The sequence below is a fragment of the Microdochium trichocladiopsis genome, assembly GCF_020744255.1.
Source record: "Microdochium trichocladiopsis strain MPI-CAGE-CH-0230 chromosome Unknown B0I36scaffold_7, whole genome shotgun sequence".
NCBI lineage: Eukaryota > Fungi > Ascomycota > Sordariomycetes > Xylariales > Microdochiaceae > Microdochium > Microdochium trichocladiopsis.
The window spans coordinates 328,262-342,621 of record NW_025763550.1 but is presented as its reverse complement, the minus strand read 5'-3'; the positions used below and the strand labels follow the sequence as shown (position 1 = coordinate 342,621).

Here is a 14,360-nt window from a genome sequence, read left to right as displayed (position 1 = left end):
GGGGTGTCACAAGGAGGTGCTAGTGAGTGCGGATTATATGAGACCGGGCATGAATCCGCTATATAAGGGAATCTGCGTTAAGTGATAGCTACGGACTGCATGTTGCCTGCTTACCCCGTAGGATAAATAGAATGTTTTTGTCTTAGTAGGCTATGCGGCCCTCTTTCGTGCGGATTTTGCGTGGGGACGGCTTCGAGATTGGTGCGGAGTAACGAGGAGGTGCGGACTTTGGGTGGTGTTCTGACATCAGACATGTAATATTGCGCAAGTTCGCACTTGTGAGATCTGACTCGAACGAGGATACCTTGTGATCATAGACTCATAGTATCAGCTTTTTGCTTCGAGCACAAAGGGCTCAGCCTGGCGGTCGATGCACCGTTCAATCATTTATTGTATCTTGGGTCGTGGTCCGACCAGCCTGCAAATGATGGACGACAGCCCAAGTGGGATGCTCCAGCATCATGCCTGCCTCGGTCATCCCGGACCAGGCGCTCCAGCGTTATAATCGGTCATGCCTTCCCCCACTCAGAAGACGCAGTTTGAGAAACCGACACCAGTGGGCCTTGGTGAGAGTGGCTGCTTGCAAGATTGCCCAGGTGGCGCTGGAGCTTCACGACGCCGCTCAGTATCCCATTGACCATCCCAAGTCCAGGGGGCATCCGCCATCATCTCACCGATATTATGCCAGCAGCCTTGGAAGCAGCATCATATTTCATCGACAGGAGCGTACCGGTAGAGTTCCAGCACTTAAAAAGCGTCTCCGTTTCTTCCCAACTCAATCAACGACCGCCGGTCATCCCCACTGATATGGCCAATCCTGAGCGTCTTCTCTTTCGAGTCTACGGAATGGTGCAGACCCTTGGCAGGCCAGGCGTTGATGGCGCGCTCGGGTGCTGTGCTGCCACAATCGGGAACAACCTTGAAGAAGGCGAATACGAGGCCGTCGAACTGACAATAGGCGAACGTCCGACATATGACCGCGCCGAGATCATTGCCGTCTCAATTGCGCTCCAATGGGCACTCAGAATTATCGGTGAGGCAGATACACCGCGCGGGGCAAAGAAACGAGACGACAACGACGTCAATAAGAAGCGAGACTTCGAAATCACCATCTACACGGATTCGCGGTACGCCATCATGGCCATGAACTACTGGATGCCACATTGGATGAAGGATGGAAAGTTTGTCCCGCGCAACAGCAACCACACACCAGTCCGCAACAAGGACCTCTTCCAAGATATTGCCGACATTCGCGATGAGATACTCAAGCTGGCCAACGTCACGTTCATGTACGAGCAGGTCCCAAGAGCGGAGGTGCAGAAGGCTTACGAGATCTGCTATGGGAACTTGGATGAACAAATGAAGGACCAGGAGCTTGGCAAACCTCGGGTTTACTCGGGAGCAGACACCTCTCTGATTGACGGAGACTCAGGCATGAATAGATCATAAGCCACTCTCGCGGGTACTGGCGATAGGTGGAGTCTTGCTTTCATTTTCGGGTGCTGGCTAGGTTCTCTACAAGCGGTCCTCATTTCCACAGTTCTAATTCTTGTACCACCACCTATCTAGGGCTTGGAAATCCTTGAGACTCTCCACTCCTCCGTGACCCTAATGGCCGCGTTCGAACCGCTTTGACGACCGCTCAGACTTGGCCTCGACGCTGCGTTGACGTCGAGTCGAGACTCGGACCCCGTATCCCCCTTGGAGTCCCAGTCGCTTGTCGCGATGCTGTGCCCATCAACGTCACTCAGGTGCCCCTTCCCCACGTCCGTCCTGGTCTCGACGTCACGCCCATCAAGCTGTGTGTTCAGGATGCTGTCATCAATGTCCCGCCTGTACTTCCGTGAGTTGTTGCTCTTTTTGCCGCCACTTCCCCCAAATGTGGCCAACTCGCTGCCCTCCCCTGTCCCAGTTCCAGAGTGCTTGCCGCCGCCAGCTTGCTCGCCGTCGAGGTTGTATCCGGTCGCGCGGTTCCTGTACCGCGCCCACAGGGGGCGGAGCATGGGGATGGAGATGGTGATAATGGCGAGCTGCTGCTCAAACACAGTCAGGAAGAGATTGGTGGGCAGGGTGGCGGTCACGTCGCCGGTCAGCGAGGTGCGCACGACGTAGATGGCGCGGATGATGCCGACGACGATCATGCCGATGCCGATGGAGAAGGCGATGGACAGGCCGACCTTGTCGGAGGTGCGCATGTTGAGGTTCCAAATTGTCCCTGGGCGGTGTCGAAGGATTGGGCCGTGTTAGTTCAAGTTTTGGTCTGTTCTCCGGAATATTCCAGAAGAGGTGCAATGGGTGAAGGGATAGGAACTACTCACACAACGGCAGCGCAATAACAATAGCATCCAACACGACGTTGATGCTGAGGCCGCTCTGGAAGAACTTGCTCTGGTCGCCACACTTGACGATCGCCGCGAGACGCAGGTCATACGCGCCCGCGACGGGGGTGCAGATGAACACGGCTGCAATGAAGTGCGCAACGGCCCAGGCGCTGACGAGCGCAATCGTACAGCAGGTCGCGATGCGCATGCCTCGGCCGACAAAGACGCGCAGGTAGAAGCAGCACACGCTGACTTTTGTGGCGGCGATCGTGAAGAGGAAGAGGGGCTGGATGATGAAGATGAGCTGTGTGAAACATTCGTGGTTTTTTTTTTTAGGTCAGCCTTGGGTTTTTTTCATTGTTGGTGGTGATATCTGCTTGCTTGTTTGCTGTTGGACGTGACTTACGAGGTAGATGGTGGACAGATTAATGGCGACTTCCTGCACGAGATAACCCGACCCGAGGACGTCGACTGCGTGTTCAAGATCGAAATGTCAGTCGACAGCTCCATCGACGGTCAATCGAAGGTCGCGGATCGTTCTTTTTCTCAAAACTCACAGCAGATGGCCGTCGTCAGCGAGCAACACGACAGCCCCGTCGCTATCAGCACCCACCAGTCGTCCCAACCGAGCGACGACGTCGTGACTCGCGAGTAGAAGCGCATCATGACGACGGTCAGCACCACGGCCTGCACCACGCAGTTTGCCGCCAGGAACGCCGCGCTGGCTGGCGCCATTGGCACCATCTCCCAGTGGAAAGGCGACTTGTCTGGCGGGAAGAGGGGGGCTAGAGCCTCCATCGTGGGGAAATTCCAGGTGTGTGGTCAGAAGACGAAGAAAAAGCACGCCGTCTGGGGATCGATTTCGAGATAGCCTTCAGATGTATCACATTGCAGGCCAAAATGTATACACGGTAGAATGATCCAAGACATCGAAAGGGCAGTTAACTGGCAAGTAATAGATGGACCGTCCAAGGTCGTCTTGGAGACGTGACCCTGTCCTGCCCAATATGCTGTGCCGCACAGGAGTCTTGCCTTTGAACCATTTTCTGCGCAAGGATCGCTGTGACCTCCATGTCTTGATCCACAAGCCACCCCGTCTTGCCCTTTGCCGTTGGTGGAAAAGCCTCGAATATAGGCGGGGCAGAAGATCGCCAAACTACATACGACCTCGCAAGGGGGATGTGCAGCGGCGCAGCGCAACCTCTTTCACGCGTGCGGGACGAGCAAAGTCTCTTGTTGTTCCAGACAGGCTTCTAATCCCTTTCCAGGCGGCCTAATAGCTAGGAGACACCCTTGCTTGCTTGCTTGCTTGCTTGCTTGCTTGCTTGCTTGCTTGCTTGCTTGCTTGTCTGCCTGCCTGGTTGCTTGCTGATTTGTTCCTGATGGCTGAGAGATTGTGGCAAAAGGTCGCTTTCAGGCATCCTGGTATGCATGGGGTGGCCGGGAGGCAATAGTGCATAACTACCTACTACGCAGCCGGGCGACCGAACTTTCCCCGAGCAGCGAGCCTGATCGGTCATGCACATATTACTCTGGGGCAGGGGGAGGGGGGTTCCCAGATCGTCGGGCCGGCCCCAATACATAGAGAAACGTGATGACCCTGGAGCCAAGAGCGTCGAGCTAAGCCTTGTTAATCTCGAATCTGTGGAGTTATCTGGACACCAAGCATAAGGTGAGTGAGACATGACAAAGGGTCAGGATTGTGATCCCTGCAGCCTGACGCGTGCCGAGTTCCTCTTTCGGCGTGACAGAGGACGAGGCGTTTCAGATACCGGGTCTGCTGGGCCGACCACCGATTATGGCAAAGTTGCCATAATATTCCAGAGTGCCCACACAGCACAGATGCCCCTAACAACAACACTACGCTCTGATGCAATCCCCTCGACGAGGGTTATAAGTAATATGCTTGATTATGCGCGGAATATGATACCGGACCGTCACGTGCCCAATCGTGTTGTCAGATCATTCGGAAGGACTTCCGGGCTGGCGATACATGCCGGATGATGCGTCGAGATATAGCCCAGCCCGCTATCCTGTTCAAACGGCTTCTACTGTACTCCTGCAGGTGCGGGTAGAAGCGAATATGGAAGACAAAATGGCCGGGACAGAGAGGTGCCACACGAGAAGACGGGCCATCGCGGCCGAGCACGGACCCCCCCGTATGTTGTTCCAGGGGTTCCTCCATCCCGGGACATCTCTATTCCAGGGTATTTAGCTCAACCGGGTCAGAATGACTGCCGATCTCTTGATGGAAATGGCGAGGTGTATTCCCTATCATACCCCCTTGCCATTATTGGCTCCATCCACGTGCGTCGTGCAGGACTCGACATCTCGACCTCCCCGACGGAACGGGAGCACGTGCCGCACGACTATTCGCCCCTCGGTATGAACCTGTCGAGTCGGTCGGGTGGTCTTTTGGCTTGGACCCTCACAACGTTTGGCACGATGCCATTAGTGCACCCTGCTGGCGTCAGCCAATTCTCGAGGCTGTGACTCGTACCTCGCCCGTCTGTAGTCCTGAAGTCTGCCCCATTCCCGCCGCGGAAGACTCTCGACATTCCCGGTTCGAGATTGTCTTCCATTTTGCGTATTCAATAATTAGTCGACACCCTGCACCGCAGCACGAATCCCAGCTGCCACCACCGCCACCCCCCTGCCTCCCCCAAAACCGCCAGAACTGAGCCGCCCTCGAACACACACAGATCGGCAGACAAATCGAACAAAGCAAAAAACCATGGCGGCGTCTTCGGCACGGCCATTCAAGGTTGCCATCGTCGGCGGCGGCATGACCGGCCTCATTGCGGCCCTGGACCTCGACCGCCTGGGCATCGACTTTGTCCTGCTCGAGGCGTACAAGGAGATCACGCCCGAGGTCGGCGCCAGCCTGGCGCTGTATCCAAACTTCCAGCGCACGCTCGACCAGCTCGGCGTGCTCGACGACGTCCGCGCCGAGTCGGCCGAGCTGTGCCGCCTTAGCTGCCGCGGCCTGGATGGCAAGATCATGTTCCGGCACAGTGTTGGGGAGCAGATACGCGCGGCGACGGGGGGCTACGGCATCGCGACGTTCACGCGGTCGCAGCTGCTGAGGATATTACACCGCAATCTCAGCGAGGGCGGGAGGAAGAAGATTCGCACCGGCGCAAAGGTGAAGCGGCTTGAGCCGCTGTCGGGTGACGACGAAGGTGTTCGGGTGCATCTTGAGGGAGGAGAGGATGCCGAATCTATTGACGTGGACGTGGTAATCGGCGCGGATGGCATCCACAGTGTTGTGCGCTCGGAGATGTGGAGACTGGCCGAGGAAGCCGACTCTGACCTGAAAGCCTTTGAAAATGATCACGCCGAAGGTGAGTGGCTTTCTGATAACGCTCGAAAAAAAAAGGTATACTTCACAAAGTGGTGGGAGGCTGACATGTGGCCTTCGTCGCAAAAGACCTCGAAACAGAATTTGGCTGCGTCTTCGGCCTCTCCCGCAAGACCGGCGACCTCGAAAAGGACACGGCATACCAAGTCTGCGCGCAGGACATGACCATTGGCGTGTTTGGTGGGCCCAACGGCGAGGCGTGCTGGTTTATTTTCTTCAAGGTGCCCCTCGCCAAGGGACGGGACAACATCCCCAAGTGGAACGCCTTTGACGATCCCAAGGCCGCCGAGATCTGCAAGCAGTTCTCGCACGCCAAGCTCACAGAGAAGACGACCTTCGGCGACGTCTATGCCAACTGCCACCGCATCACCACACAGGCGTGCCCAAACCACTGCCTGCGGCGGTGGAACTACGGGCGCATCATTTGTCTCGGCGACGCCGTGGCTAAGACGAACCCCATCCTCGCACAGGGCGGCGCGCAGGGCGCGGAATCCGTGCTGATGCTTGTCGATCGGCTCCACGAGTCGTTGCAGAAGAAGCAGAGGACCACCAGCCCTAAGGCGAAGGCACAAGAAGACACCGGCGCGGACTCTTCTGACGATGGCGAGACGCCCGCGCGTAGACCGTCAACCGCGGAGATTGAGCGCATCCTCGCCAGTGTCAGCGCGGAGAGGCAGCCTCGGGTCCGGGCGTCAGTGGACAGCAGCCAGCAGATCATCCGCATCTCGGCGTGGTCGGGCTGGCTGTTCCGCTTCGTGGGCAAATACGTGGCGCCCTGGCTTCCCACTTGGGTCATCGTTGCACAGGCGCTTGCTCCGTGGAAAGGGGCGTACATGTCGGCAAGCCTGCCCAAGCCTTCGACTAACAGCTCGTAATTGCAAGATGTGTTGAATGGGTAGATCCTACAAGTCATGGGTGCTCAGTAATTGCTATCAGGTGTGCATATGAGCTGAATCTTGGCTGTCTCATTCTCCAGTATTTATGTCCTCGATCATCAGAAGCCTACATTTAATAAGTATCTTCAATTCAGCCCTTAAGTTGTACTTACCTTCCGTAGACCTCGGCCCAGCTAGGCGACAACTGCGGGAAGGGTCGATTTCTATAGTCCTCTGTGCTGGGTTTCCCGGGTCTGGAAATGCTCCTGCGGGAACCTTGTGGACAACCGGAGGATTTTCGTTGAGAAACATCTCGTTTCCAACCAGGGGGGTCGCAGTGGTGCCTCGACTGATCCCTGGTCGCAGATAATTCATCCGACTCCGTTGCTCATTGAGCAGGCCTGATCTGTCCTCCTCGTCCTGCGGTTCACAAATGGGACTGGAAAATCTGTTTCTGCCACAAGGCGGCCAACGGCCCTTGGCTGATGCGAATAGATGGTCTGCACGTCAGATTGCATGATGTGGCGGAGCACAGCGTTTGCCTCAAGGGCCAGGGAGCCGATCATAACAGAATACAAATGGGCAGTGGCGCGGGTGACAACGGAGCGTCCTGTAATCTGAAATGGCTTCACTTCTCTGCATTACAGCCGTGAGCTACCTCGCCTCACATCACGACAAGCTGTACACCTTTCAAATAATGACGGCTAAGATTCGTGATCAGTAGTTGCCACAAGCGGCTGGCTTCACCACAAGTGGTTCATCCGGCTGGAGCTTTGACTTCGAAGGTGCCCAGCTGTGGTATGACTTCCAAGACCGGGCCTATCCATTTGTATTTGTCTGGGGTTATCAAATTCTCAACCACCCCGTGGAGGACGACGAACGGGTTCTCCTTGGCACGGGCACTTGGCCGCATCGTCGTAGCCCTTGTTACAAAGGTTGCATAGAATTAGGGGAACGAGACAAAGCGTTGGTCAAGGAAGTGGAGATTGTGCATGATATACTAAAAGACGCATTGCTCCTGGTCGGAGACTGAAGAACCTGCTCAAATAGGAGTCTTGCTCTCCGCAGCCAATCTTGGTTCATGCAGCCGAGCTACCTTCTGGATCTCCCAGGTGACCACTTCTACGATCAATTCAAAATCACTATCTCATACGTGCAGAGAGTGGAATGTCTCCACGTAGGAGGCAACGGATGCACTCATATGCCGAAAAGTACACTCAGCGACACGAGATTGTGCCTCACCATTCAGTAGTTAAATCCTCACGTCTTGCAGCGAGCGCCATCATCTGCCCTGGGACGCTGGCCTGCTATTCTAGATGCGTCTGTGTCTTGAGGAGAGGCCTTCTTGGAAGCAAAGCAGGTCCAAGCACCTGAGACGTGAGTTGCAACCCTAAATGCATCAGTCATCCCAACTACCACTAAACTTATGCGATCGTGCCGGCCAGCACCAGGGCATAAGGCACAGGAGGTGAGCGCTTTGTGTGACCCACTCCGAGGGTTCCGAAGAGGCACAATCTCAAACATTGGCATCATTGCCCTTGAAACCGTTTATAGAGTTTGTCATGGGGGCGCATCTCGAAATTGAGACCCTTTTAGGGTGGGCAATCACAAGCACAGTAGTTCATCCCATGGTTGGGTTCGGCAACTGCCGGGCATTCCGAGTCATGAACCTGGGGACGACGTTAGTATAAACTTTTTGCCCCCATGCAACCGCCGTTTCACAATCCAGGGGAGCCCAACCTCATTTCCCTATTTCAATGCCTGCCTGAGAAAATGTCCTATCTTCTGCGACGAAGAAGAAAAAAAAGGTTTTCCATTACTACCTCAGCTTAATGCGGATAGACCGGGATTCTTTCTGCATACCCGAGTGTGTGTGTGCACATCCAAGCCAATAACGGCGACCTGCAGAACTTGACCAGACGCCACCCCCGGGAATTGGCAGCCGCAGATCCGATGCTACCGTCGATCGGATAAAGTTGACCCCCCTGCAAAGCATCGTGCTGGTTCCTGGCGCACGTTTTTATGCAGGCATCGACATGGGTAGCACGGAGTGCTACGTCCCGTGGGGAGATGTAGGGCCGCGCAATGTCCTTTTGTGAGGCCCGGGCGGTGAAAAGACAGTCATATAAGAAGTGCTGGGCATCCGGCGCGCCCGTGTGGACAGACGATGAGCCAGATCCCTCTGCTTGTCATTCATTCACCACGCGGCCGTCCCTAATATCCTTCCGTGATTCCATAAGCTCGCCACAATGCCTCTCAAGGCACTTATGACGACGTCAGTCCTGGCGCTGGCCTCATTCGCCAGCGCGCTGCCGCCCCCTCCCGGGCCACCCATCCCATCTGCAGCAGCACCAGCAGCCAAGATCCGCTGCCCCGTTGTCTTCTCCGGCCAGATCCCCCAGGCGGCCAAGCTGACCGACTTTGACGCCACCGCGACGAGCCCTTTCCTATCCAACAACGTGAAGGGCAACGACACGTGGTCGCAGATCCTAAAGTTCCCGCCCCCGCTCGCCTCTCTGCCCGGGCCGGCCAAGAAGAACTGCGGCGTCGCCCGCTTCGACGACCCGGCCAAGCAAAAGGCCCTCGAGGTCACCATCAACGACCGGTCCATCTTCAAGACGCAGTTTGGCTTCCGCCGCGCGGGCCTGCTGTTCAAGAACGACACCAACACCGCGGGGCCGGGCAACACTGGCGTCAAGACGCTGCACTGGAGCGTGCGGCAGGATCTGGCGCGGCCGCTGAACCTGACGCATGAGTATCTCGTACGTTTGCCCCACTGAACAACGAAAATGAACCAAAGAGGGAGCATTGGAGGAGAAACAGACAAGAGAGGTGAACATGGAAAACGAGCGCAGTACGACATACTAACCAAACCCCGGTGGGGGACCCCCAAACCAGAACGTCTGGCACGAGGCAGGCGACTTCAGCGGCAACCACTTCCACTTCCAGGCCGGCAGCCTGATCGGCCGGCCCGAGTTCCCCGCCGACACGTTCAAGCTGCTCAACCGCAAGCTCGACGTGCTCTGGTCCGTCCCGATCGACAAGACGGGCGGCTGGCAGGGGTTTGCCGTCACCCTGGACTATGACGCCAAGTAGGTTTTTTTTTTCTCTCTCTTTTTCTTTTTCCTCAATTGCGATTCGTCCTGCTGCTGTTGTTCTTGTTCTCGTCCCCCTTTGGTTTCCAAAAACCGTCGATTTTCTCCCAGTATTGACGCCCAGCGCGAAAAAAACAGCACGATCCAGGTCTTCTACTCGCCCAACCCCGCGGCGCCCCTGGCCCCGGTCTTCCCCCAGCCGCTGCCCAACGACAACTCGGGCTTCGGCCAGTTCCAGATCGGCATCCTCAAGAAGCCCACGGGCGACACGAGCGACGTCGTCAACAAGGGGTTCCAGGAGGCCGGGATCGACGAGGGCCAGATCTATGGCGGGGTGTTTGTGGAGGATGGGCAAGGGGGATGTGTGTCGCTTTGAGTCAATGACTTTCGCCCCGTCGTCGTCGTCGTCGTCCACCGAACCTGCACGGGGAATCTCGAGGACGGCTCGGGTCTAGGTGGGATCCGGATTGTAATGAGGTTAGGGAGAGGGGAGTGTACGAATGCCGAGAGAGGCCCAGGAAGTTAAATGAAGACGGCTAGTCATATGCATGCCCTGGACTACGCCTTCACGACTGCATCCCTACCGCAAAATAGGACACTCCCTTTGGATAATGGGCTTATCTTGTGGTACGGTGCTACGCAACAAAGCTCGTCGGTAGTAGCCAAATAAAGCTTGTAGCGTACATTGGAGAGAGCTCTGTCATGGGTCATGGAAGGAAAAGGAAAACCCTCACCGAACAGGCACACGGAACGGTAAAGAACCCCATTGGCGCACGTAGTAAATAGTGCATTTGCGAACCACGGCCATTCAAAGTGACCGATGCAATTCTCTAGTGACAAACTCTGCTCGCTTGCTTGTGCTTCTCTACCTCTAACCAGCTCTACATGGTCTAAAACAAATGGTATCTTTGCCGCGCTGTGCCATCATGAACTTTACAAAAGCAGAACCCAACCAAGTTGAACACGAACAGCACAAAACATCAAGGGACAGGTCGCGAATACCGCTCAAATCAAGTAGTGTCGTCGCCCTCACTATCAATTGCCAGCCCGAGCACACCGGCGCGAGAGACTGTGCTAGGCCTGCCACATCTCCGGTCCAAGCTGTGCAGGCAGCTCTCCACAGCAGCAGCAAGGTCAATGTGGAAGTTTGGTCGGTCGATCCCGTGGACAGCCGCCAGACCACTGGGAATCGTATTGGCAGCCGCAAGCCCGACAAGAGTCTGCTCGCTGCCGTGTGCCGTCTTGATATCAGCAGCGACAGTCTTTGTCGCCACTGCTCTAGGAATGCCAGGCATGGCGTTCTCGTGGCTGTCGCTCACGGACAACGACGACGCGAGCGGCCAGTGTAGCCCACCCTTCTCGGCCACGCTGTACACGGGATCCCACTCTTTCTCCAGGCCAAACTCGTACTTGCTCGGACGCCCAAACCCAGCGACTGCCAGCGCACGTCGGGCCCAGCGGTTGGTCACAGCCGCGAAGTGATATTCGACGGGATCTGGGTAGGCCCACTCGTCAAGCTGGTCACGCACGATGGCCAGCCCCTCAGCGGCGCCAGTGTCGAGGTTGTTGACGGCTGAGAAGTCGAAGACTACGGCCTTGAGCGTGGGAAGTTTGTCTTCCGGATTGTCACCGGAATCTTCCTGGAAGAGCTTCGTTGTTAGGACAGGAACAGGCTCATTCCACGGCCGGTCGCCTGGGTGTGCATAAACAGGCTGGCACGTGCGCCTGGTCTCGGACGTGATTGTGGAGATCAAGTGGTCCATATGCTGGGCTTGGTTGATGTAGTTGAATCCTTCGCTGAAGCGGTAAATGAAGACGCCGGGCATGGGAGCTTCGACCTTGAGGGCCGGGTTCGAGCCGTCGTGCCGGTCCAAGGGGAGGAATGCGGGTCGGACATCGATTACGGGACGGGAGAGGGGTGACGATGAAGAGGAAGACGGGGGAGATGGTGTAGATGCCGCTGCCGTCATTTTCTTCTGCTGTGTCTGCGAATGTCTGTGTATGTCAATCTTGCCCATGAATCGAGCTTGTGTGCGAGCGACTCGGACAAGCATGACGGCAATTGACAATGCTACCGTGGTGTAGATGCCATCCTCGAGGGAAGTAAAAATTGACACAAAGACACCGCAGAAGTAGATGAGCGCGTCAAATGGCGACATGAGCCAGGAATGATAGACGTGCTCAGGAGAGGTGATGAGATTGACGACCGCATGGATGATCAGGGCGGACAGGCTCGCCATTGGGATGTAGTACAAGACAGAAGTGAGCGCGTAGAGAGCCAGGACCAGGATGCAACCATTGAAGATGCCAGCCAGGGGTGTCCGCACGCCTGCTTTGGAGAGGATTGCGCTGCCTCCGAACGAGCCAGTTGAGGCATACGCGCCGACGAAAGGTCCTGTGAGGTTGGTGAAGGCAATGGAGACGAGTTCCTGTGAGGGTACGACAGTGTAACCATTGAGGCGGGCGAAAGACTTTCCGATCGCAATGTGCTCAATGATGAGGACGATGATGGTGGCAGGCAAGTCCGGCGCGATGGCGGAAATGAGCTTTGTATCAAAGGTTGGCGGCCCTGCTCGAGTGAAGCCTATCAAAATGTCAGCATGTGAATGCCGTTTACATTCAACCCGTACGACTTACCACGGGGGATTGTCCCCAAGATGCGGAATCTGGAACTCTCCGCAGTGAGGCCAATGTGAACGAGGAAGCTGATGAGGGTGTACAGCAGGATAGTAAAAGTCAAACGAAGCGAGCAGAGCATGTTCCACATGCGAGCGCGCTTGGGCTGGCGCTTGGCCATGTGCTCGCAGGCCCACTTGATCAGGCTGAGGAGGATCAAAGCACTGAGGCCAATGGCGGCGTCGAGGTGAACTCGAGGCAGGCCCTTGCAGACGTTTATAAAGACCTCGTACGCAGGTCCTTTGGAGTTGATGCCGGTGATGCCAAGCAAGGTGGGCACCTGGCTGAGCGTGATGGTGATGGCAGCACCCGTCACAAAGGCGGAGATGGCCACGTGGGGGATGAACTCAATGATCCAGTCCAGTCTAAAGAGGCCGAAGAGCAGGAGGACACAGCCAGCCAGGAAGGCTTGCGTCTTGGCGATTTGCTCGCGGGAGAATTCGTCACCATGCTCTGCAGTGACTTTGTCGCCGGTCTTGCCGACCAGGAGAGACACGACGGCAGTGGCCTAGGCGAGGTCAGCATGATTCCTACAGGGGCCGCGGCAATACGGACGATCAACTTACACCGATAGCAATGTCTTTGGAAGTGCCGAACAACCAGTAGAGAGAGGCGCCGGTAAAGGACGTGTACAAGCCGTACTCGGGGCTCAAGTTGGCGAGCAGGGCGTATGACAGAGCCTGAGGTACGACCACAAGGCCAAGAGTGATGCCCGCAACGATATCGCCCACGAGCCAGCGAGTATTGTAGCGTCGGATCCAGGCCGCAAAGGGGAAGAAGCTGGCGAGATAAGGCAGGATGTCGTGGCGGGAGGGAATATGCTCGAGGATCCATTCCTTGACCTCGGGGTCTGTCTCGAAGAAGGGGTCGTGAGGCGCGATGGCCTCCGTGGCACGTTGCCTGAGGTTGGCGGGCACACTGTGCTCGACTTCGTCGGGGTCGATTCCCAGCAACTTGGCGACCGACTCGCCAGTCTTGTGGACTGCCATGTCGAGATTTGTCCAGGTGTGTCGGAGATTGCTCGTGTGAGTGAACGAGCCTAGAAGAAAGAGGTGACACTGCTAGCGTGTGTGCACATTGGTCCAGTTGTGGGTGGCAGAGGCGTGGTGTTCAGGATCCTGGTCGCCTTTCTTGCTCGATGGTTGGCGTCCTGGAGAATGGTGGGGAGGCAGGGCGAGTTAACAGAATCAAGATCAAGAGAATGGAAGGGTGTCTGATGGTGTGGGCAGATGGGCAAGACGAAAAGGATTTGGCCTCGGAGGGCAGCAGGTGCTGCGCCGCCGGGTGGCCCAAGGCCAGCAAGGAAAGGGCGGTCGATGGCCCGGGCGACGATACGGTTCCATGGCGGTGCAAGTCGTGCGAGGGCCGTCAAGGCCGTGCCGTGGTGGGGACAGCGGCCGGTTGCTGGCTGGCCGCTTGCCGGCGGTGGGCATGAAACTGAGCAACGGGGAGTGAGGAAGACTGGAACCTGGAGCCCCGGGCTTGAAGATTTGTGGCAGGGGCGGCTGGCCAGACCCACGACCCGCCAATCTAGCATCTGCGTCACTCCACTTGATGCCCGGGAAGGGGCCGGCTTGTGTCGCGTGTCGTTGCGGTTGGCGGCGGAGCAGCGGCTTAGCGGCGGACGTCGGGCCCGCAGCCTCCCCCGGAAGCCAAGCCGTGGCAAGGCCAGGGATCATCATCGCCGGTACGATCAAGGAGAGCCGGCTCGCCCTTTCGCAGACAACCTTGAACGGGTCAGGCTCTTTCGTCATAAGAAGCTGTATGTCACGACTAGACTCCGACAAGGACTCCCTCAATGATTGAGGGCGGTCTGCCGCAGCGCCAGCAGTTTTCTGTCCGGAGTCGAGGTTCGGGACGGCCCTCAGAGCTGGCGGGCTTTCTGCGTTGCGTCGTGTGATGGCAAGGACTGAGCGATGCGGGCGGCACAGCGGGGCATGCACAACGTATGTTGGGGCGAAGGTTGGAACCTTGGAATCCTGTTGGGATTGAGAGGACATGCAAGTGGTGGCGGTCTGGCTCGATGGATGAC

The 14,360-nt window shown here is 56.8% G+C and overlaps 5 protein-coding genes across 5 annotated transcripts; 3 read left to right on the top strand and 2 right to left on the bottom strand.

Annotated features, from left to right (window-relative positions):
• Positions 1–807: 807 nt before the first annotated feature.
• B0I36DRAFT_364498 (uncharacterized protein) lies at positions 808–1,449 on the top strand (the record flags this gene model as incomplete). Its single annotated transcript, XM_046158975.1, has 1 exon — positions 808–1,449. One exon carries the CDS (start codon positions 808–810, stop codon positions 1,447–1,449), a length of 642 nt encoding a protein of 213 aa, XP_046010068.1.
• A 159-nt stretch (positions 1,450–1,608) lies between these two features.
• On the bottom strand, positions 1,609–3,056 carry B0I36DRAFT_350830 (uncharacterized protein; the record flags this gene model as incomplete). Its single annotated transcript, XM_046156952.1, has 5 exons — positions 1,609–1,660; positions 1,840–2,215; positions 2,319–2,625; positions 2,728–2,792; positions 2,879–3,056. 5 exons carry the CDS (start codon positions 3,054–3,056, stop codon positions 1,609–1,611), a joined length of 978 nt encoding a protein of 325 aa, XP_046010067.1.
• A 1,999-nt stretch (positions 3,057–5,055) lies between these two features.
• B0I36DRAFT_350829 (uncharacterized protein) lies at positions 5,056–6,557 on the top strand (the record flags this gene model as incomplete). The annotated part of the gene is made up of 2 exons (XM_046156951.1): positions 5,056–5,665; positions 5,752–6,557. The coding sequence occupies 2 exons, from the start codon at positions 5,056–5,058 to the stop codon at positions 6,555–6,557; spliced, it is 1,416 nt and encodes a 471-aa protein (XP_046010066.1).
• A 2,179-nt stretch (positions 6,558–8,736) lies between these two features.
• Positions 8,737–10,467, top strand: B0I36DRAFT_326782 (uncharacterized protein). Its single transcript, XM_046154379.1, has 3 exons — positions 8,737–9,319; positions 9,456–9,649; positions 9,791–10,467. Exons 1-3 carry the CDS (start codon positions 8,807–8,809, stop codon positions 10,026–10,028), a joined length of 945 nt encoding a protein of 314 aa, XP_046010065.1. The 5' UTR covers positions 8,737–8,806; the 3' UTR covers positions 10,029–10,467.
• B0I36DRAFT_385317 (sulfate permease) lies at positions 10,468–13,751 on the bottom strand. The gene is made up of 3 exons (XM_046161058.1): positions 12,895–13,751; positions 12,290–12,836; positions 10,468–12,236 (listed from the first exon to the last, which is right to left on the bottom strand). Exons 1-3 carry the CDS (start codon positions 13,315–13,317, stop codon positions 10,663–10,665), a joined length of 2,544 nt encoding a protein of 847 aa, XP_046010064.1. The 5' UTR covers positions 13,318–13,751; the 3' UTR covers positions 10,468–10,662.
• Positions 13,752–14,360: the final 609 nt, after the last annotated feature.